This window comes from Littorina saxatilis, linkage group LG2, assembly GCF_037325665.1.
Source record: "Littorina saxatilis isolate snail1 linkage group LG2, US_GU_Lsax_2.0, whole genome shotgun sequence".
NCBI classification, from domain to species: Eukaryota; Metazoa; Mollusca; class Gastropoda; order Littorinimorpha; family Littorinidae; genus Littorina; species Littorina saxatilis.
The window spans coordinates 97450852-97475851 of NC_090246.1; the positions used below are offsets into that span (position 1 = coordinate 97450852).

Genomic DNA, 25000 nt, shown 5'->3' on the forward strand with positions numbered 1-25000 from the left:
TCTTGTTGCGTGTGCGGAGAATCACTTGCAATTTCTGACAGCTAGGATAGAGGGAGGACTTTGAGCGTGTTTTGATCCTCATCTCTAAGGTGCACTGGGCTTTGGCAGACTGGGGGAGAGTTCTGAAGAAACGGAGAAGGGTTGGTGGAATTCAGTTCAGTGTCCAGGAATAGTATTTTCTCTGGTGGATTTGTTCCGTTTGTGTTTTGCTTGCGCTTGCACTGACATATCGTTTACTGTACCATTTTACGTTATTGGAAAAGTCTTTATGTCATGGCTGCGGACGATTAATAAAATGAACGATAAAATGGTCTGATTATTTTAATTAGCAACGCAATGCATCCTACAGACAGGAAACAATATTGCACACATTTAATTTGTCAAGACCTCGCAATTCCAATCCCCGAATACGCTCATGCAGTATAAACCTGCTTTCACCCCGTAAGTGTCGTGATACCGAGTTCATCTGCAAGGAATGAACGCTATGATGTAGCTTAATAAATTACTGTAAGTATCGGAGTGATATATCACAATCGTCGCCGTAAAAAAAAAAAATCGTCTGACCCTTGCAGACGTAATTTTCAAATTCCTTCGAAAAGAGCAACACCTTTTAACATGCGGACGACATTTACCACCGTCGTTTCACTTATCAGTGCTCAGACGAATACTTGGAGGAAAGTTTAAAAGTTTTCACACCACCATTAACACCTCCGTCAAGCTCTTCGTGCGTGTGAAAAGGTCGCCCCTTTTTTTGATAGTCTCACGTGCGATTGATTAAGTAAGAAGCAGGGAGGAATATCTCCAGACATCTTCCTCTAGGGGAGGGGACGGGAATCCTCTAGGGGAGGGGACAGGAACAGGGGGGTGGATGAGGGGGATATGACAGGGGAGGGGGGTAAGTGTGAACGAGCTCGACGCCTGGGCTGCTATTCTTGAATGGTTGTCTCACTGAATCTGTAAGATCAGACACAGGAGTGTAGGAAAGGAGACAAGAAGAGGACATCTCAGTGTCAGTAGTAAGGTCCTACAGTATGCCTCTCATCGGGGAAAACAGACAGAAAGGGGGATGAAAAGGCAAGAATGAGATATAATATATTGATATAATATATTGACATTTTAAGGAATGAGATCTCAGGAATGACTATACCGAAAGGTTTCAGTGTCATTTGCCAAGTAAGATCTGTTGTCAAGTAAGATCTGTTGTAAGGTGAAGAAAAGATTCAAGATTCAGTGAGTTCTTGTTAATTGGGAAGAGATACGACAGTGTGATGGTACCAGTAGCACCGTTATGAAAAGACAGACCTGTACTAGCCAAGGTTGAGAGATGGGGAGAGGGAGGATCAGCGTAGGGGTACCTTAATTCTTATTGCCCTGGATGTCCTTTCAAACCAGGGAGGTAAGGAATGAGTGGAGGGGGGGGGATAAGGGAAGTGACGCCAGATAACTATATCTTTTGTAACCGGCACGGTTGGCCTAGTGGTAAGGCGTCCGCCTCGTGATCGGGAGGTCGTGGGTTCGAACCCCGGCCGGGTCATACCTAAGACTTTCAAATTGGCAATCTAGTGGCTGCTCCGCCTGGCGTCTGGCAATATGGGGTTAGTGCTAGGACTGGTTGGTCCGGTGTCAGAATAGTGTGACTGGGTGAGACATGAAGCCTGTGCTGCGACGTTTGTCTTGCGTGTGGCGCACGTTAAATGTCAAAGCAGCACCGCCCTGATATGGCCCTTCGTGGTCGGCTGGGCGTTAAACAAACAAACAAAAATATATTTTGTAGCATTCATTATGGAATAAGGTCAGAGTGATGCGAAAGAGGGTTGGCTGCAGTAATCTACGATCAACATTCTGTAATAATGAATAAGAACCTTAGGGTCGGTCTGTCGACTAATTCAAGTCGAACGTCTTGGGCAAACAGAAATAGGCACACACACACACTCGCGCCCAACGCACGCACGCACACACACACACACACACACACACACTTACACACACACACTTACACACACAGACACACACACAAAGACATAGACACACTCACACACATCAACACACACACACACACACACACACACACACACACACACACACAAGAAGAAGAAGGTTTAAACAGGCTAATTATCCCGTGGAGAATTTGAGCTGCCAGCTGCTATCTCCGGATTTCTTTTTATTCCCATCCTTTACTTGTCAGTCGTGTGCTGTAAATAGCTCTCTGGGAAAGATCAACCAGTGCAAAGCGAACGCTTTGATTATGCGGACACTTCTGCTGCATATAGGAATGTCCATTGATTTGTAGTGCAGTTATTTATATTCCTTTTAAAAGACTCCATAGCAAACAGAAAAACTGTGAGCAAAGGAAAGACATGGTCAAATCAATTATTCTAGAAAAAAAGGTCTTTGTTGGTGGTAGGAAAGAAAGGCCACTGAAAAGAACACCAAATGGTTTCCTTGTCACGACCATAATGAAACATACTACTAACAGTGAAAACGTGTTTGCTGTTGAGAAGTTTCAATAAAAGTTATAGAAATTGGATACAATGGCTTGATATTGCCAGAGACATACATTTCAGTTGAAAATTCACATGGAGAAAAAATGGAAAGTTTTAAGGGAATCTGGCTAACAGCTAAAAGCCCATATTCTCCGCCAGTGTATTGGACAATAGTGTACTAAACTGCCCCCCCCCCCCCCCCAAAAAAAAAAGGAAAAAAAGTCAAAGACTTTTCATCAGGGGTGTGACCCAAACGTTAAACAGTTCTTCGGTCATAAACCGTCATGGATTTGAAGATCTGTAAATATATGTTTTTCTTCCTCTCAAAGATATTGTTGTTTTAAGTGCATTTTTCTTTGTGTGTTTTCAGAGACAGCTGGACACAGAGACGTACTGGCTGTCGGCGGACGAAGAGTTCTTGTTGCTCAGACACGATGGTGTCCAGGTAAGACCAGAATAAAATGTGTATTTAAGGTGACACCTACGCCCTCAGAAATAGCGGGCCCGAGTAGCTCAGATGGTAGAGAACCGAACTTGTGACCCTGGGGTCACGTCACGGGTTCGAACCCAGGCCGGCACGGACACGTGTCAACTTTATGTGCAGCATCATTATTCGATATCCATGTACCCACCCCGTGTCACCACAGTGGTAGGAAAAAGACCTCGGTCATTCTGCCATAAGTGCAAGTGGCAGATACCACCTTATAATTAACACGCATACAATTGGGTATCTCATCTAAAGTCGTGTCCCCTTATGGCTTTACCGTGAGGGTGTAACACGTACATTTCTCTCTCCTCGATCAGTGCTTTAGCGTGTATAGAAGGAAAGTATCGTGGAATGAACGTAGAGTGTGGGGTCGGGGCCGGCGGAGAAGAAGGATGGAACTTGCTGGTATTATTACATTTTCCTTACTGTTTAAAGTGCAAGGAGCTTGCTTCGGCAAATCCTCTCTGTTCGTATGTCTGTTTGTGTGTCTGTCTGTGTATGTCTATCTGTATGTCTGCCTGGCTGACTTGTCTGTCTGCTCTCTCTCTCTCTCTCTCTCTCTCTCTCTCTCTCTCTCTCTCTCTCTCTCTCTCTCTCTCTCTCTCTCTCTCTCTCTCTTTCTCTCTCTCTCTCTCTCTCTTGATGTTCCATTCATGTATTTTCTACTACTTTTCTCATTTATTATTACTGTATGTTTGATGTTTCTATGATTCTAGTCGGGCGCACGCGTGAATATGTGTTTGTGTGAATGTAAAGGGCACATTGTAAGATTAAGCCTATGGCCTAAAATGTCTACCCTTTATGTGAATAAAATGTTCTAAGTCTAAGTCTAAGTCTAAGTCTAAGTCTAAGTCTAAGTCTAAGTCTAAGTCTCTCTCTCTCTCTCTCTCTCTCTCTCTCTCTCTCTCTCTCTCTCTCTCTCTCTCTCTCTCTCTCTCTCTCTCTTTCTCTCTCTCTCTCTCTTGATGTTCCATTCATGTATTTTCTACTACTTTTCTCATTTATTATTACTGTATGTTTGATGTTTCTATGATTCTAGTCGGGCGCACGCGTGAATATGTGTTTGTGTGAATGTAAAGGGCACATTGTAAGATTAAGCCTATGGCCTAAAATGTCTACCCTTTATGTGAATAAAATGTTCTAAGTCTAAGTCTAAGTCTAAGTCTAAGTCTAAGTCTCTCTCTCTCTCTCTCTCTCTCTCTCTCTCTCTCTCTCTCTCTCTCTCTCTCTCTCTCTCTCTCTCTCTCTCTCCTTGTGTTTGTCTCTGTCTCTGTCTCCCTATCTCTCTCGCTTTCCTCTCTTGCTGTGAGTTCGCTTTTCCCTTTGGGGTTTAAAGTATTTTATTCATGAATCTCATGTGTAGATTTTCCTGGAGATATTTTGCGCTCTGATCTTATTGTTTTCCCCCGAAGGCGAAAATAACGGGTTAAAAGAGCAACGGCAAAAAACAGAATGGGTTAATTGCATTTTACGTGAACGGTTTGTTTGAGGGTTTGTTTGTGATTTTGTTTGAGTGTTTGTTTGTACATTTGCATGATTGTTTGCGTTTTGTTTGTTTTGATTGATATTGATTCTGGGTTTGGATGTTATTTTTCGGTCGCTCTTGTGGCTGTTGGTGATGATGCTGGTGCTAGTGCTCGTTTGTTTTGTTTTGTTTGGTTGTTTGTTATTGTTGTCGGGGGCTTAGAGTTTATGCGTTTCTGAAGGGTGTGGGGTGGTTGTGTCTTTTTCTCCGAAGCAGACAGTGATCTCAAAAGCACCTGTACATTGTTGAGTGGATGCGATGAGCCACCTCACTTTGCCTCATAAACATTGATCATATGTTTTAGTTTTATATAGCATTTGATCTAGTGTCTAACTTCTTGGATCAAAGCACTCACATAAATCTGTATTTTCTTTTGGTGGGAATAAACCCTGACGATATTTATTTTACGGCGACATGAAAACGAAGCCCTAAAAACGGAATGCGGCTGCCTAGATGAAGTTCTTTGAATGACTTGACTCATAAAATCTGACATTTTCTGTCCGTGTTTTCGATGTAGGTCCAAGAAAGTGAGCTTGTGATGTGACGTGTTCGTTTGATAGAGCTCTTCTTCTCACAACTTTCGAAACTTGTTGTGCTTGCTTCAGAAGTTGCTTGACGGGTCATTTTTTCCGGTGTTGATCGAAGCATATGTTTGCCTGTGGAATGTGGCTGGATACATTCAACCTGTATAGCTCTATAACTCTGAGGAATGCAAAGATCAAAGCCCTTGCTGGCATCATTCCTTCTGTGATGATTTTACCACTGAAGGGTACGGACATAAAAAGCGAATACAGCTAGTCGATACGGCGTTGAACCACATTGACCTGAAACTTGACCATTCAGTGTGCTCCGACGACACTCGCAGATTCTTCAAGTTCCTGATGGAGTCAATAAATACGCTCTTAACGTCTCGCTCCTCAACTTCACCTTGATGATTCAAATAAGGACAGTAAGAAAACAAAGACACTGCGTCTAGAAACACTAGTGCGACGTTGAACAATCATTAAATAAAGATTGATTCAACGGTGAATTGCTTCCAACGACACACACACAAACTAAACGAGTTCCTGATAGAGCGTAATTGTTAAGCTCTTAACATTTTGCTCTCCAATAATTTCGCCTTGATGAGTCTGATAACGAGACGGGGACATTATCACACAAAAAAAATCCAAAGACACCAACGCCCACCAGCGATGTTGATGCGACGTTGAACCCTCATTTATTGGAAGATTTGATCAAAGTGTGGGTTCCGATGACATAACGCACTCATTGATTTCCTGTTGGAGCCATGAAATCCTTAACATTTCGCTCTCCAACTCTGTTTGTCGTCGCCTGAGGGGCGATGTGCTTCTGAGCACAGGAAGGCCGTGCAGTGAAGGCTACCCTTGGGAAATGTGTTGACATTTACCCTTTTCCCGATTTCTTTTAATGAATGGACTGCCAATCATGCAATCGTATATGAAGGCACTCGTATGCCCTTTCTCTTTCTCCCTCACAGTCTCTCTCTGTGTCTGTCTGTCTGTTTGTCTTTCTGTCTGTCTGTCTATTTCTCTCTGTGTCTGTCTTTCTTTCTCTTTTTCTCTGGCTCTCTCTCTCTCTTGCAGGCACACAAACACACAAACACACACACACACACACACACACACACATACACATACACACACACACACACACACACACACACACTCTCTCTCTCTCTCTCTCTCTCTCTCTCTCTCTCTCTCTCTCTCTCTCTCTCTCTCTCTCTCTCTCTCTCTCTCTCATGCATACAGAGGGAAAGATAGTTTTCATTCATATTCGTGGGAATAAATCCTCACGATATTCATTCATTTTCCCCTCTTCGCATTTGTTGAAGAAAAACTTGTTAAAGAGTAGTATTGATCCGTGCGCCCGATGGGTTGCTTTTCGTGCAGGTTTACAATTTGCTACCCCAAACCTTTAGATGCAAGGGATATTCCTATAATGGTATTAGGTACTTTTATTTGCTTTAGGAAAGCAAGGGTGATGGGCCGCAGGGGAGGAGGAGGGGGGGGGGTTATTCTATTTGCTTTTAAAAACATTTTTGTTTAGATTAAGAAGTCGTTGATCTCTTTTACAAATGGAATGCCACATGAACAGTTCCGAAAGTTCAAAATGTTGAGCTTGTGAGTTTTTAATGTTCCGACCGGGTTGCACAATTAGTTGCATTGTGTCAAAGGTCTGGGTTAATTATCTGGAAAATGTAAAAGAAAAGGAAAGATTTATCTTCAGTCATAATCGTAAAACGTCTGGGGTATTTGTCAAAGTAAAAGCAGCTAATTTTGCTGGAAGGTCGTATACTTCCTTCTATATTAGATCCCAGACAAAAGCGAAGCCCCTTGAGGATTTATTACATTTTTCCGGGAGCGTAGCAGGTCCATAAAACATAATTATCTCATTCCGCCATGTTCCAGACACCTACATCAACAAGTGTTACATGTAGGAAGTGCTTGGAGGAGGGAAGGGAAGACATCTAGTATATGGTTCATCTAGTATATGGTTCATCTAGTATTTGGTTCATCTAGTATTTGGAGAGCAAGACACTTTTCCCGGTCACATGCAAACACGTATTAAACAAATAAATGCATAAACAAGTATATGAATCACACATATACTGTCACATTGATGATATACAGTCGCACGCACGCACGCATGCACACACGCAGGTTGTTTTGTGGAGAATCATATGAACCAGGACATAATATGTGTTAGCTTTAACAACAACAACAAAAAAAACTACAACATGAGATTAGTTGTAAACTATACCTGGGTTCAGAAAGAAGTCAGTGACCTGCGAAGAGATTTCTTGTGTCTTTGTTGCCGTGTGGCGAAAGCAATTACTAGTTTCTTTGTAAAAAGTATCGCTGTATTGATTTTCGTGTCGTCGGCACTGTCATAAACTAGGAAGCTGGACGGTTTTGTTTGTTTGTTTGTTTGCTTAACGCCCAGCCGACCACGAAGGGCCATATCAGGGCGGTGCTGCTTTGACATATAACGTGCGCCACACACAGGACATAAGTCGCAGCACAGGCTTCATGTCTCACCCAGTCACATTATTCTGACACCGGACCAACCAGTCCTAGCACTAACCCCACAATGCCAGACGCCAGGCGGAGCAGCCACTAGATTGCCAATTTTAAAGTCTTAGTTATGACCCGGCCGGGTTTCGAACCCACGACCTCCCGATCACGGGGCGGACGCCTTACCAGTAGGCCACCGTGCCGGTAAGCTGGACGGTCATTGTATTCGAAATGAGTCACTATTTTGAAGGCTCCGCCCACGTCAGCTTTGTTCGGTTATAATAAGTCCAAGAAGAACATGAACACATTTTTTATTGTATTTAACACGTCTTATTTAATAACGGCCATTGCTAATGACCCGGAATTTGGATTGTTGACTCGGCTATAATTGTGACGTCTTCAAGAATTCTTGAACGATGTACAATTTGGGTGTGATTTCATTCCATTTAAACATATACACACTGGACCACACAATCGTAGTAGATGAGTTTTATTGATGTCCACCCGTGTAAAGTAAATCTGTATGCCAAGGATGCAATAGTTGCATAAAGGAATTTTGAGCTATTGGAAAAGACAGCAACATAATTTTAGTAAATCAAAAAAGAAAAACATCCGGAGCGATTTAATGCTTTGCGTGTCAAGTGTATGAATTATACAATGTGGGTCAAATACATTGTAAAGAATGCTATGAAAACAAAGCCATTTTTTAATGCCAGCCTTAGGACATTAGTTTTCTGATAGTTCGAAATAGATTCAGGGCTGAAGGTTCTGGTTCTGAAATTGTTCACGAATACAGCTAACTACCATGATACAGTATTGCCATTCTCTATGTACGAGTCCTAGAGCAACATTATCTCAAGAGTGGTGCTAACTTCTTTTTATCTGCTCCCTTAATGACACGATCGTGGTATTTGTATCTCGATTTAGCGGCGTAAACCACAAAGCAGTCGTCGTTCGTATTTAAGTACCGTATGTTATTTTTGTTTTTTGTGTGTGCAACGTTGCAGTTTGTAGAGACTGCTATCACTTCAGTATCTGTTGACTAACCTGTTTCTGCCAAGAAAAAGTAAGTTAATGGGATACTTATGGCCAAAAACACCTGTCTCGGATCGCCCCATGAACTACACAGTTTGGTTTGTAGTTATGTTTGTAGTTATGTATGCCACCACACGCCAGGAATACCTTAGAATTAGTGTTTGAACGTTCAGTTATTCAAATTGTAAATGTTGTGTTAAGGTAATCTTTGCAGACGGACCGGCACGGTTGGCCTAGTGGTAAGGCGTCCGCCCCGTGATCGGGAGGTCGTGGATTCGAAACCCGGCCAGGTCATACCTAAGACTTTAAAATTGGCAATCTAGTGGCTGCTCCGCCTGGTGTCTGGCATTATGGGGTTAGTGCTAGGACTGGTTGGTCCGGTGTCAGAATAATGTGACTGGGTGAGACATGAAGCCTGTGCTGCGACTTCTGTCTTGTGTGTGGCGCACGTTATATGTCAAAGCAGCACCGCCCTGATATGGCCCTTCGTGGTCGGCTGGGCGTTAAGCAAACAAACAAACAAACAAATCTTTGCAGACGGTAAATTCTGAATTTTACGCGTTCTTTACTTTTGCGTCGTCCTTTTTCGTCGTCCTTTTTGTTTGCCTGTTACAGCAGTGGAACTTGCACGCGTTTGAAAGATAACAGATTTGAATTTCTAGCTGAAATCCAACGGGTTTTGTCTGCGTACCCTCTTGCACTGGAAAAAATATTTTCAGATGAACTGAATTGGAACTATGACACTGAAGAATAGAATGTTCGTCTATGCACATTAATGTCTTTATTTAGCGTGAGTTAACAGAGCATTTTCAAGCAAACCATTGCAGGTTCGTCTTACTGTTAGTACAGCAATTGTTCCTTGGACCTCTTTAGGTCAACTCACCAGGAAACTGTTCCAGCTCGTGTATTAGAAAGGGTCTGTTCAGTAATATTACCATAGTTTATTGCTCGTTCTGATCTGTCTGTTGTGGCTACACAAGATAAAAGCCCGTTCCTTGTCACAGCGGGCTATGTAAGTTCTTTGGTCGTGTATCTAGAGATTCGTTATTTCTGGCATACTCCCCACGGTGTCCTACAAAACGTCGCCTTTCTTTTTAGTAGCTCTCCGCTGGGATCCGACACAGACACACTAAGGAAAATACCATTACGTAGGTCATCAGCTTTACTGCTCAACTCACAAAACGGGATTGGCATCCGTCTTGTGCTTTCTACCATTTCGACCTGAGGCGAGTGAGAGATATCAACTTTGCCGAAAAACTATGGAAACACTTTTTGTACCTCGATCAACTAAAAGATTCATAGTCGTATCTTTGTTTTCAAACTGGCAATGCCCCTAAAGACGAGTGTGTGTGTGTGTGTGTGTGTGTGTGTGTGTGTGTGTGTGTGTGTGTGTGTGTGTGTGTGTGTGTGTGTGTGTGTTAGTGTTTGCTTTTGTTGTTGTTGTTTTGCCACTTGGCACACTTTTCTGATTGAAGATATCTTGCACAATGGTCACGTGACAGCTATTCCAATGAGCTAAGGTACCCCCTTGTTGACTCGACATAACTTGAAGAATCGAATTTAAAAAATCTGCACAGATTTATAAAAGGCAGAATTCAGTAACTTGTGTATACAGAAAACAAGAATGTCATGAATTGTTTATACTGCCATCAACAAAATTATATTTTAAAATGCGTTCTTGCAAACGAAACATGTTGCAATAACAGAGCTAAGCCATGCTACGTTCCTACTTCTCTGCGCGCAAACAAGACATTCAAACTTAAATCTACTGACGACGGGCGCAGTGGCGTGGTGTTAAGACGTCGGCCTCTCAATCGGGAGGTCGTGAGTTCGAATCCCGGTCGCTGCCGCCTGGTGGGTTAAGAGTGGAGATTTTTCCGATCTCACAGGTCAACTTATGTGCAGACCTGCTAGTGACTTAACCCCCTTCGTGTGTACACGCAAGCACAAGACCAAGTGCGCACGGAAAAGATCTTGTAATCCATGTCGGAGTTCGGTGGGTTATGGAAACACGAAAATACCCAGCATGCCTACTCTGCGAAACCGGAGTGAGCTGACTATCAGAGTCTAGTGTGGGGAACCCAAATGGGCAAACGAGCTCACACGTAACCAGAACATTCTGGAACGCTGAACTGAGAAGAAAATCTACTGACAGCATGCATACAGAGGCCACGGAAGCCTGCGCCACTTTACATGACTTTCGAGTAGATCTTGGTGGACAAAATAACAACTCTTCAAATCCCGTGTGTCTGTGGGTGCTCGTATTATATGGCCAGCACGATCTGTTTGAATTCTGCGTGGTTTTGCAGCGAAAGACATGAGTATAGGTTTAATACTCGTATCCGTCAAAATAACACCTACTTAACACCCGTCCGTCTGTGGGTGCTATTACATGAATAACACGATCTAACTTCTTCATTTCGTTGTACACAGCAAAAGACAGTATTATACTGATTTTTATTACCCTCTCTCGCGTATGTCTGGGATAAGAGTTCTTCGTTCTTTTGCAGCAAAAGACAAGAATATGGTGTTAATACCTCTCTGTCCATGGGTGTTATGATTCGGATACCAGAATCAGACTTCTTCACTCAGCTGTGGCAAAAGACAGAATAAGTATAACTTTAATACCCGTCTGTCCATGGGTGTTATTGTTCGGATAATACTCCATCAGACTACTTTATTCGGTTCTGGCAAAAACAAAGAATTCCTCCGTTCTTGAACCATTAACATTCTTGTCAGTGCTGTCAACGAGGGCTTTTATTACTGAGGCGGCGTAAGGCGTAAGACCATATTGATCCAGTGTTTCCCCTCTTCTTCTCAATACACGGAAGTGTGCTGTATATTGATTTTCACAACCAATGACAAACGCAGTTTCCACCGTTTCTGAACATTAAGGGGGACGTCTTTGACAGTAATGGACGTGAAGCAGCAATCATGAATCGTCATATAGAATAACGAATTTTGCATCAATGTGTGATAAGAATCTGCGCTGCAGAAGCCAGCACGGTAATATTGCAAGGAGGCTTAATTAAGCTGGCGGTTCCTTTGACTGCAGCAACTTCTTTTTTCTCACTTTTTACGTTCCTTTTCCCGCATTTTTTTCGTCCTTTTTATTGGCACTCAAAAGAAACGCAAGCAGAAGCAATCCTCTGTCTATCTGTCCGTCTCCCTTTCTCTCTATCTCTGTCTGTCTCTCTGTCTCTCTGTCTCTGTCTGTCTGTCTGTCTGTCTGTCTGTCTCTCTCTCTCTCTCTCTCTCTCTCTCTCTCTCTCTCTCTCTCTCTGTTGCTGATGTTGTTGCAATTCACAGTTTTGTTTGTTTTTAAGAAAACTGGAATAAGCTGCTTACAAACTTTGTTGAAATGCTTCTTTTTTCTTCGAAATGACATTGTCAGTGTTTCACACCTAATAACGATGTCTAAACTCTAGTCTTATTTCCTCGGGTTTTATCTGTTTTGGCTTCTTTAAATGAGTGTACACCCTAAAAGTTGGCCCTGGTTGATCTCAGCAGAGATATATTGAGACAAGCTCACTACAGGATCTAGGATCGTACGTTTGAGATGATCGTTGGGAAGTACAGCATCGGACGCACGTACATGTTGTGTGACCCGGTCATGCACACATAGTGCTGATTCATATCAGAGATGTCAGCAGCTGTGTTGCTGTTGATTCAAACGCTCTGGCACTAGTTGTTGTAAACAATAACGCATTTTAGCCATTATCAGAGACATACATTCAATGCCATTATGAAAGGTATGGCATAAGTCGTTCTCGTGCGGAAGGTGAAACCTTGAGAGCTTCCCCCACATTGCTTAACTTCTGCTGTCTTTTCATCCTGAAGCTTTTCTAAAAAAAAAAATCTTTGGTTACTTTTAAAAGGTTTCACGTCCAAATTTCTGTCTCGATGGACATTTTTGAGTGCAGCTCACATACTGTCTAGACCAAAGTCCTTTACTTGTTTGAGCGAGGAACTGATGTGCAACGACCGTTTGTTCATTTTCAGCAGTGAAACAGTGCACCGTTGGGGGTAAAAGCTTATCGATCTAGACTATCAATTTCCCAGGCTGCAGGGGAATAGTTTATTGTTTAAACTCAAAAGGCTTATCGGCTTATGTGCATCAAATTCCCAAGGAGAATAGTTTGTTTTTTTCAAGCTAAAAGCTTATCGACTTAGACTATTATATTACCTAATAATTAGACCGAAAGTTTACAGTTTCAGCTAAAAGCTTATCGGCTAAAACAACCGTTGAAATGGCCGTGACCGGTAATTTTTTGTTGTTGTTTTTCCGGCTAAACTGACAGTGAGAGATTCTTTTGAATCCCTGTGGTGTTACACTTAGTTTGACATAAACTGAGAGGCCAGTTTCTTTGGGAACCACGTATATAATTATGTGTGGGTCTAATATGAAGTTGGCGGACTTTTTTTTGCCAGATTACCCATTTAAACAGGTAAATAACATTTCGGTTTTGGGAATGCGCTGGTTTAAAACAGAATAAACAAGAAATTCCTTCGAGGTAGGAAAAACACCCCCGTTGGTCAAAGGGAAATAACCATTCTCACTGCCACCAACTGAGAAGGTTATTTCCCTTTGACCATTAAAATGTCACTCTATAAGTCCTTGTAGAATCTTAATCCACTAATAACTCCCTAACCGTGTGTTTGACTGGTCCCAATTTTTGTAAGGACCGTCTCAGGAATGTATAGAACCTGTTCACCAAGTTTGGTGACGATCGGTCCGTTCATTCTTGAGATCTATATGCGAACACAAACACACAAACACACAAACACATCGACCGAAACCTATACACACCCCTATACCGGGGGTGTAAATATGGCACATTGTGATCTTCTTTCCTAAGAAACTGTCGTCTGCGAGTATTCGGCCTTTGCTGTACGAAACTCCGGGAAGGGAGAGGGGAAGACAGAAAGAGAGACAGACATACGGAGGGAGGGAGGGAGGGAGGGAGAGAGAGAGAGAGAGAGAGAGAGAGAGAGAGAGAGAGAGAGAGATATATATATATATGGATGGATGGATGGAGAGAGGGAGGGAGAAAGAGAGGGCGGGGAGAGAGATGGAGAGAGAGATGGAGGGAGAGAGAGAGATGGATGGATGGATGGATGGAAAGAGGGAGGGGGAGGGAGAAAGAGAGGGCGGGGGGGGGGGAGAGAGAGAGATATATATATATATATATACTAGAATGAATACCCGCTTCGCCGGGTAGCCGGCTTCGCCGGGAAGAAGTACTTAGAGCCGTACGCCGAACTATGGACCCGCCAAGCTTAGGTCCCTCCCAGATTCGTGGAATGGGAACAGCACGAAAATGATTCAGTGGCCATAATGCCATTCCTGACCATATCGAGTCCCATCCTTGTCGACGAATGTAACCGTGTTAATCACCTTTGGAGGCGAACTCCACTCAAACAGGACTGAGCAAGTTATGGCTTCTCAAAGGAAGGCCAGTACATAAAATTACACAAAAGCCGCCAGACCACATCACAAACAGAACTGAAGAATGCACAGGTGTTGCTTACATAGAGACACACACACTCACACACACACACACACACACAAACACAGAGAAGCCGTATCTATAGAGAGACTAGTGGTACCCGTGCTACGCACTTTGTGTGCTGCGCATGCGATGTCATTTTGTTGGTTATGTGCTTGTGAAAATGTTGTTTGCACCCCTCCCCCCCCCCCCCCGCACATTATCCCGCATATAATGAATTATATTCTCTTGGTGAAAAATAAAATGTTAACCCTTACACCGGTGCAATTCTGTAACACATGTTACATAGCCACTGGTGAATTAACAGAGAGAAAAATAACAAAAAACAGTCATATAGGTTTTCGCATCAATGGGAGGTAATCGGAACTGACCAAAAAGACTGCGCGACCGCACGCGACTATACAAACAAACAAAATAAAATACAGCAGGTATGACGTTTGCATGAATCCATGATTACGTCTACATGAACAACAGTGATAAAAGTGCGCATCTCTTCCCAGCCGTGCAGCGCTTTGAAAGTTGGAAGCATTAAAATTTAAACGGGTAAAAAGCCATCGTGAAGATACGAAAAAAAGTATGACGTCTAAAATACTTAATGATTCAAACGCATAGTATAACATATGTAATTGACAACATTGACAACAGAAAATATATACATGGTTCACACACACAATCGAGTGCACACATCCATCCATGCTTATTTAAAGTCATGTACACACACACACACATACATACATACATGGCATCAAGCAACACACAATTAAATGACACATATGGAATATGGAAAACGTATAATGGACATGACCATGGCAAGTAATTTACACCGTTACCTACTATAAAATTGATGATATATATATACCACTCACTTGCTATTCGCCTAAAAGCTTGCGGTGTGCTGTGACACATATAAGAAACCAGAAGAAAAAAGGACTTTACTTTGGCGAAAAGAGCATATGCTGCTTATTTTTGTACATAACTGCTATAACTGTATTTTTTCCGAACACTTACATGTAAAAAAACATAGAGATATATCTTACCATTTCACTAAGACAGCCAAAATAACGGTCAAATTAAGGGGAGATCATGATGACGTACATGTCTATGGTTGCACCGGGGGAAAATATTTAGTCGCTGGAACCTATAAGGTATAACACATGTTACATAGCCACTGGTGAATTAACAGAGAGAAAAATAACAAAAAACAGTCATATAGGTTTTCGCATCAATGGGAGGTAATCGGAACTGACCAAAAAGACTGCGCGACCGCACGCGACTATACAAACAAACAAAATAAAATACAGCAGGTATGACGTTTGCATGAATCCATGATTACGTCTACATGAACAACAGTGATAAAAGTGCGCATCTCTTCCCAGCCGTGCAGCGCTTTGAAAGTTGGAAGCATTAAAATTTAAACGGGTAAAAAGCCATCGTGAAGATACGAAAAAAAGTATGACGTCTAAAATACTTAATGATTCAAACGCATAGTATAACATATGTAATTGACAACATTGACAACAGAAAATATATACATGGTTCACACACACAATCGAGTGCACACATCCATCCATGCTTATTTAAAGTCATGTACACACACACACACATACATACATACATACATGGCATCAAGCAACACACAATTAAATGACACATATGGAATATGGAAAACGTATAATGGACATGAACATGGCAAGTAATTTACACCGTTACCTACTATAAAATTGATGATATATATATACCACTCACTTGCTATTCGCCTAAAAGCTTGCGGTGTGCTGTGACACATATAAGAAACCAGAAGAAAAAAGGACTTTACTTTGGCGAAAAGAGCATATGCTGCTTATTTTTGTACATAACTGCTATAACTGTATTTTTTCCGAACACTTACATGTAAAAAACATAGAGATATATCTTACCATTTCACTAAGACAGCCAAAATAACGGTCAAATTAAGGGGAGATCATGATGACGTACATGTCTATGGTTGCACCGGGGAAAAATATTTAGTCGCTGGAACCTATAAGGTATAACACATGTTACATAGCCACTGGTGAATTAACAGAGAGAAAAATAACAAAAAACAGTCATATAGGTTTTCGCATCAATGGGAGGTAATCGGAACTGACCAAAAAGACTGCGCGACCGCACGCGACTATGGAGGTCTCCCTATTGACGTCATCACTTCGTGCGCACCGGGGCTTGGAGGGCAAGAAGCCACCGCGCCGCTTAGCGAAAACATGGAAGCGTGGTGCCGATCGCGAAGTTTCGCTGCGGCGATTCCGTATTTGCGTCGACGATTTGGCTAAATTTCATTCAAGATGGTGAATACTTGTTGCATAATCGGTTGCACAAGCCGAAGCAACAAGGAAAATGCTCTTGCATTTTTCAGAATTCCGAAAGTCGACGCTGGAGGAAGACACCGAGATTTACTGGAGAAAAGAAGGAGAGCGTGGCTGAAAAAAATCAACAGGAAAAACATAAACATAACTTCTGTGGATGCCAAACCAGAAAAACAGTATTAATTTTACTTATGTATCTATATGATTTGTGCTGGCAGGAATGTGTGTAGTTACTTTTTTGTTTTTGCTTTCTGACTGAAGTGTGTATTATTGAAAACATTTTCAAGGGCTCAACACTGTTCCTTATTTGATCTTGAGATATGATGCTTAGTATGTGGGTGCATGTACAGTTCTTTTCTTTTTACACTTTGACAGTATTGATGTGTGAACAGTTATTGTTCATTGATTCCAAACCTCAACAGCAGTATTAATTTTGCTAATGATTGAAACACCGATTCACTCGCTTTTTGACTGAAATGTGCAGTTTGAAACAAGATTCAACACTGCTTATGTTAATGCCATAGCTTTTTGACTCAAGTGTGTGCCTTAATCAATGCTGGTTAGCATGTCTGTATAGTTTATTGACAAGTGTGTGATTTAAAACAGAAACAAAACTGTTTATGTGGATGCCAAACCTGAAACACAGTATTGATTTGACTTGTGTACAGTATCTGTATGACTTGTGCTGGCTGGCATGAGTGTAGTTCCTTTTTTTGCTTCCTGGCTCAAGTGTGTATAATTCAAAGCATTTTCAAGACTCAACACTATTCCTTATTTGATTTTGAGATCTGATGCCAAGTGTGTGTGTGTGTACAGTTCTTTTCTTTTTTTTCACTTTTTTCCCAGTTTTTATATGTAAACAGTTACCGTTCATTGATTGGAAACACTAATTCACTCATTGTCAGACATGTGATTTTTGACTGAAGTGTGCAATTTGAAACAGATTCAACACTGCATATGTTGATGCCATAGCTTTTTGACTGAAGTGTGCAATTTGAAACAGATTCAACACTGCTTATGTTGATGCCATAGCTTTTTGACTCCAAGTGTGTGCCTTAATCAGTGCTGGTTAGCATGTCTGTACAGTTTATGCTTTTTTTTATTGAAGCATGTGATTTTAGTAAGAACTAATAAATACATTGTTGTTGCAGTAACGTTTTTGTTCTTAAGACTTTTTTTTTTAAAGCTTGCGTGTGTCTTATCTGAGACATTTCTTAATTGTGAAGAATCTGGTGAGTGATTGTCAGAATGAGTGTGTATCTGTGTAATGGCTCCTTTGTTTAGTCAACAAAGTTAATATGTTGAGCCCAGCTGTCCTAAACGGAAAAATATGTGTCTGGTTTGTCTCAAAACAGTAACGTTTCACAAAATTGAACAAAACTGTTGAAAACACACCTACTGGAGCTAACAAAGGCAGAGATTAGGTACAAATCAAAAGTAATGTGTTAAATATCACACTCACACCAGCTTCACATTCACAGAGTGACAGATTGGTAAAAATTAAAATACATATAATGTGTTCAACGCTTTATTTAACTGAACTGTCATTGTCAACATATATATAAAAATTAAAAACAAAAAACTCGTAACACTGAATTCAGGGAAATTTTTAGTTACTGTCTTCAGCAGCACTAAAGTAAAACGAAATAGAAAAAATAAAAAAGAAGAACAAAAAACACACACACACATTACACATTTACAGGTTCACAATAAATGTTCTAAGGTAATATCAAAGTAAGCACTAAAGCAGACACCAGACTTGATCCCAAAAAGGAAAAAAGAATCGCTTCTCCAAACATATAAACATACAAAGTTAGAAATACCATTTCTCGAATAACAATGAAATGAAAACTCACACACACTGAAGCAGAAATAATAGGTAATCTAAAACTAAAGAGCTTCACACATAAACATACAAAGTTAGAAATAGAACTACAAGTTCTTGAATAATAACAAAATGAAAACTCATGCACACACACTGAAGCAGAAATTATATGTAATCTGAAACTAAAGAGCTTCGGTCAATTTCTCCAAGTATCGCACTTTAGCAACGTCACTCAATGATGTAATGTACTTCTCTTTTGGCTGGTCGACCGTTTTTGTTCCTGATTTTGACATTATTCAATTAAAACACTCCCGAATCATCGAGCGGCGCACTGACGCTACTAGCCGTTCCGCTTCTTGCCCTCCAACCCATTTCTGCGTATCACGTGACACCGCTCCGAAGTACGCAAAAGGGAGACCTCCATACAAACAAACAAAATAAAATACAGCAGGTATGACGTTTGCATGAATCCATGATTACGTCTACATGAACAACAGTGATAAAAGTGCGCATCTCTTCCCAGCCGTGCAGCGCTTTGAAAGTTGGAAGCATTAAAATTTAAACGGGTAAAAAGCCATCGTGAAGATACGAAAAAAAGTATGACGTCTAAAATACTTAATGATTCAAACGCATAGTATATACATGGTTCACACACACAATCGAGTGCACACATCCATGCTTATTTAAAGTCATGTACACACACACACATATACATACATGGCATCAAGCAACACACAATTAAATGACACATATGTAATATGGAAAACGTATAATGGACATGAACATGGCAAGTAATGTACACCGTTACCTACTATAAAATTGATGATATATATATACCACTCACTTGCTATTCGCCTAAAAGCTTGCGGTGTGCTGTGACACATATAAGAAACCAGAAGAAAAAAGGACTTTACTTTGGCGAAAAGAGCATATGCTGCTTATTTTTGTACATAACTGCTATAACTGTATTTTTTCCGAACACTTACATGTAAAAAGCATAGAGATATATCTTACCATTTCACTAAGACAGCCAAAATAACGGTCAAATTAAGGGGAGATCATGATGACGTACATGTCTATGGTTGCACCGGGGGAAAATATTTAGTCGCTGGAACCTATAAGGTTATACGGCGACTTATCAGGTGATAATGTTTCGAACTATTTAGTAAACAAATCTATGGAATATTTTGGAGTTCCATTAACAGATAAACAGATCTATCTATCTTCTTATTATTTTAGGTTCGTCTGGGGTAGAGAAATAAAACACACAGCTAGGTTCGTCTGAGGTGCGGTCGCGTGTTTAGTCGAACCGAAAGTTGAAGAAGAACCAATCACAGATCTCTTTCGCCGCGATGTCAAAGTTCAGGTCAAAGTTCACTTTTGTCTGCTCAAATTTGCGAGACAAACCTCTTCAAACTTTGTTCGTGGACAAAATTGGAAGTCGGGACCTAGCGGAATCGATTTCCCGGGTCACGTTGGCATAGCAACCGAAGGAGAAGGCACAAATCCGCGCGGTTTGGTCACAGGAATCGAAAAACCACCGAAAATCCTACCAGTATTATATAGTAGATAGATGACAGTGTATTTTTCGCGTGGCTATAAATTGATTCGACCTTTGCACTTTTACAGTGAGGATAATTTACGGGTCCAATTTACGTTCTGTACACTGCGTTGACCTTCTAAAAATAGGTAACAGTAACAGAACGCCGGGAATATCCGAAGACGCTCAGCGCAGTGGACAGCGCAGTGTAGTAACTTACAACTGAACGGGAAAGCCACACGAAGGAAGGGAGATAAACGCCAAACACTGGAGAAGATAAGGAAGAGTTACTTATAATGGTGAAATGAACACAAAAACGAAAATGAGTTCAGCGCTGCGCGCTGAGAGCACGTGTTGAAATATCTCATCGATGATATTGTGTCCGGGGTGTAGCTGAATACGGTGTCCAAATTTGAAAAAGATCCACCGAGAACTTTGGCGTTGTGATGTGGTGTAGCGGCTATGGTGTGTCGGTATGGGGGCCCGGGTAAGCTGAGGTGGAACCAAAATAGCTGAGGTGGAACCAAAATCGGTTCCGCGCTGCGCGCTGAAAGCACGTGTTGAAATATCGACCAGGTTGTGTCGTGTCCCGGGTCTACCTGAATATGCCCACCAAATTTGAAGCAGATCCATCGAGAACTTTGGCCGTGCATCGCGCACAGACACACAGACAGATACACAGACAGACACACAGACACTAGTCGTATATATATATAGATATCTGAATGGATGGAGAGAGGGAGGGGGGGGGGGAGAAAGAGAGGGCGGGGAGAAAGAGAGGGCGGGGAGAGAGACAGAGAGAGAGAGAGAGAGAGAGAGAGAGAGAGAGAGGGAGAGATATGGATGGATGGATGGATGGATGGAGAGAGGGAGGGGGAGGGAGAAAGAGAGGGAGGGGAGAGAGATGAAGAGAGAAACAACTGTGTGTTGCCAAGAAGAGTGATTTTTTTCTCCCCCAAAATACATGTCAGTTTAATTGCATTCGATTCCTAGATTCCTTTTCTGGTTTCCCCCAGTGTGCTAGCAAGAACTGTCTTTGATCAGGGAAACGTTCAGTAATGGCAGAAGTGGGGGAGGAAGGAGGTGTCCACGAAGTTTGATGTGGTGCAGAGGAGGAGGGGGGGGGGGGGGGGAGAGAGGGATGAGAGCATGTCACAAGAATAACTGGTGTAACTTATTTGCATGCCTTCTTTGTTCAGGTTTGATGATGACAAGTGACAAGACTACAATAATTTGATGGAAGAGTGTTTGCTGAGATGCCTTAATTGTCTTCTTTTTTCTTGTCAGGTTTTTGAGATGAGAAATGACAAGAAAAGGATTATTAAATATTGATGTTTTTCTGATACATGTCTATTTCTGATACTGATGAATTGTTTCATTGTCTTCTGTTCATTTTCAGGTTTACAGGCATTCCTCTCTGGCACACTACACCGTGGTCAAGCTAGATACAAAGTGAGTGTCAATGTTCAGTATAAACTCATTGTTTCCCAGGTACGGATATATCCGTACCCACTCATATGCCTCTATCTGACCAGGTACGGATATATCCGCTCAGACTGTTAGCTTCAGTCGCTTCCTGTAATGTCCATCTAACGCCTGCATTCCAGCGTGTTGATACACAGTTACTACACAGTTACTACAATTCTGAGTGACCTGCTTCGGCACAACTGGTCTCGGCTAAAAAAAACTTGGTCAACAAAGGTGGGGTAGAAAGTGTTAACTTGCACACTGAGAGGGGGGATTGAAGGGTTAATATAGCTTTTTTCGTGTGTGTCTGTGTTTGTGCCTCTGTGTGTGTATGTGTGTGTGTGTGTGTGTGTGTGTGTGTGTGTGTTTTTGTGTGTGTGCGTGCGTGTGTGTGTGTGTGTGTGTGTGTGCGCGTGTGTGCGTGCGTGCGTGTGCGTGTGTGTGTGTGTTAGTGTGTGTCTGTGTATGTATGCGGTGGATGGGTAAGTGTATGCGTGCGTGCGCCTGTCTGTCTGTCGGTTGGTTGTTCAGGAAGTCTAAGTTTGTGTGTCAGTAAAGAGTGTGTATATCCAGTCCGTTCAACCAATCAATGCGTCAGTCTTGTTTGCCTGTGTGTTTAGGGAGGAGTTCAAGGTTAAAGGCATCGGTAAAGACACGATGCTGCAGTATGTTGGGTGGTCCACCACAGGCAACGCCATGGTACGTTTACATTTTATTTTCTTCCTCACCTTCCCTTTGATGCGACTTCTTTTAGGCTTCATCAGTTTGCGCTAGATTAGATTGTTTTTCTTTTTTACATTTAGTCAAGTTTTGACTAAATGTTTTAACGTAGAGGGGGGAATCGAGACGTCGGGTCGTGGTGTATGTGTGTGTGTGTGTGTGTGTGTGTGTGTGTGTGTGTGTGTGTGTGTGTGTGTGTGTGTGTGTGTGTGTGTGTGTGTGTGTGTAGAGCGATTCAGAGTAAACTACTGGACCGATCTTTATGAAATTTTACATGAGAGTTCCTGGGTATGATATCCCCAGACTTTTTTCTCATTTTTTGGATAAAATTAATATCTTTGATGACGTCATATCCGGCTTTTCGTGAAAGTTGAGGCGGCACTGTCACGCTCTCATTTTTCAACCAAATTGGTTGAAAATTTGGTCAAGTAATCTTCGACGAAGCCCGGACTTTGGTATTGCATTTCAGCTTGGAGGCTTAAAATTTAAGTAATGAGTTTGATCATTAAAGTTGTCATTAAAATCGATTTTTCGCAAACAGATTTAAAATTGATTGCATCGTATTCTTCATCACATTCTGAATCTAAAAATATATACATATGTCATGTTTACTCTTAAAATGTGATCACAATTAACGAAAATAGAACAATTAGTCTTACGGTTAAAATGTAAGAAATCATTTCCTGATTCAAAAAACATATAGATATGATAGGTTGTATTCAAAACAAGCTCAGAAAATTAACAAGAATACAGAAAAGCGCGCTTTCCTGCTTAGCACAATACGCTACCACGCTTATCTGGCATGTCAATATCACTACGTTTTGCACGTGGAAGGTGAGCGATTTCCTTCACGCGGGGATTGACGAAGCTGTACTGTCTTGGTGAAAAAATACAGTGCGTTCAGTTTCGTCCCGTGACTGAGTTCGACAGCTTGACTAAATGTAGTAATTTCGCCTTACGCGACTTGTTTCTTTTTACATTTAGTCAAGTTTTGACTAAATGTTTTAACATAGAGGGGGAATCGAGACGAGGGTTGTGATGTGTGTGTATGTGTGTGTGTGTGTGTGTGTGTGTGTGTGTGTGTGTGTGTGTGTGTGTGTGTGTGTGTGTGTGTGTGTGTGTGTGTGTGTGTGTGTGTGTGTGTGTGTGTGTGTATGTGTGTGTGTGTGTGTAGAGCGATTCAGAGTAAACTACTGGACTGATCTTTATGAAATTTGTCATGAGAGTTCCTGGGTATGAAATCCCCAGACGTTTTTTTCATTTTTTCGATATATGTCTTTGTCTTTGATGGCGTCATATCCGGCTTTTTGTAAAAGTTGAGGCGGCACTGTCACACCCTCATTTTTCAATCAAATTGATTGAAATTTTTGTAAGGCAATCTTCGACGAAGGCCGGACTTTGGTATTGCATTTCAGCTTGGTGGCTTAAAAATTAATTGATGACTTTGGTCATTAAAAATCTGAAAATTGTTTTTGTATAAAACGATCCAAATTTACGTTCATGTTATTATTCATCTTTTTCTGATTCCAGAAACTTATAAATATGTTATATTCAGATTAAAAACAAGCTGTGAAAATTAAAAATATAAAAATTATGATCAATATTAAATTTTCGAAATCGATTTAAAAACAATTTCATCTTATTCCTTGTGGGTTCCTGATTCCAAAAACATATAGATATATGTTTGGATTAAAAACACACTCAGAAAGTTAAAACGAAGAGAGGTACAGAAAAGCGTGCTATGCAGCACAGCGAAACCACTACCGCGCTAAACAGGCTCGTCAGTTCTCGTCACTTTCACTGCGTTTTGCACGAGCGGCGGACTACGGTCATTGTGAAAAAATGCAGTGCGTTCAGTTTCATTCTGTGAGTTCCACAGCTTGACTAAATGAAGTAATTTCACCTTGTGCGACTTGTTTCTTTTGTTATTGTTATAGAAAGAAAAGCTTACATTTTCCCCTCCCCTTTGGCATTTGTTTCTTAGAGATGTCGTCAGCTCACGGTGTTGTTTTTGGCTCGTGCTATATTTTTCTGCCTCTCTTCCCTTTTGGTGTTTGTTTCTTTTAGTTTCAATCAGTTTACACTAGATTGTGTTGTTTTTACTCTCTCTCTCTCTCTCTCTCTCTCTCTCTCTCTCTCTCTCTCTCTCTCTCTCTCTCTCTCTCTCTCTCTCTCTCTCTCTCTCTTTCTTTCTCTCTCTCTCTCTCTTTGTTAAAACAACTAAACATTTACATCTTCATAGTTTCCTAGTTTCATTGGTTCATGATGTTATTATTGGCTTTTGAACTATTTTCTTGAGACAAGTAGACATGTAGAAATACGAAAAGAAAGAAAGAAATACAAAAAAGAAAAGGATTATGTAAGCATGGTATTTTTGTTTATATATTGTGCCGAGTTGGAAGAGGGAGAGAGGGAGAGGGAGAGAGAGAGAGAGAGAGAGAGAGAGAGAGAGAGAGAGAGAGAGAGAGAGAGAGAGAGAGAGAGAGAGAGAGAGAGAGAGAGAGAAATGAGAGAAAAAGAGAGAGATAGGTATAAACAGACAAAGAGATCACCCACACAGTTTTCTACACACACAAAAAGAGAAAAAAAATCACAATCCAGCGCCTTAAAAAAAGAAGGTATCAAAATATTATGACTTTTCTCCTGGCCAGGTGTTGGTAGAGGGCAACAACCTGTACTACCGAGACACCATGAACAGCAAGCTGGACACACTGACCAGCAGCGGCAAGCACGAAGAGATCTACAATGGCATCCCGGACTGGGTGTATGAAGGTCAGAACTCGCTTCTTCCCCCTCAAACATGGCCTTAAATGCATTAAAATGCTGAAGAGACGATAAACAATAATAACCAACCCCCTCAAATTGGTTGCAGCGGTAACTGCAATGTAGCTCCTCCCCTCTAATGAGAGGACATCTGGGAATAAAGGACACATTTCCCTTGCCTCTAGCCCGTGGCTTATTTCGTTAGTCGGAGACCCCTGTGACATCTCTAGATGGAGGACACATTGCACCAAATTTGAACAAAACCTGA

The 25000-nt window shown here is 41.4% G+C and overlaps 1 protein-coding gene across 6 annotated transcripts in view; it reads left to right on the forward strand.

Moving 5' to 3' along the window:
* The window catches only part of LOC138960268 (dipeptidyl peptidase 4-like), a 163063-nt gene that overhangs the window by 105488 nt on the left and 32575 nt on the right, over positions 1 to 25000 (forward strand). For all 6 annotated transcript variants that reach the window (XR_011453933.1, XM_070332087.1, XM_070332090.1 and 3 more), the window contains exons 5-8: positions 2854 to 2928; positions 21182 to 21234; positions 21870 to 21948; positions 24621 to 24741. Coding sequence is in view for 5 of the 6 variants with exons in the window: in XM_070332087.1 (XP_070188188.1) it covers positions 2854 to 2928; positions 21182 to 21234; positions 21870 to 21948; positions 24621 to 24741 (328 nt within the window). In the remaining variant the exon portion in view is untranslated. The remainder of the gene's footprint in view (positions 1 to 2853; positions 2929 to 21181; positions 21235 to 21869; positions 21949 to 24620; positions 24742 to 25000) is intronic.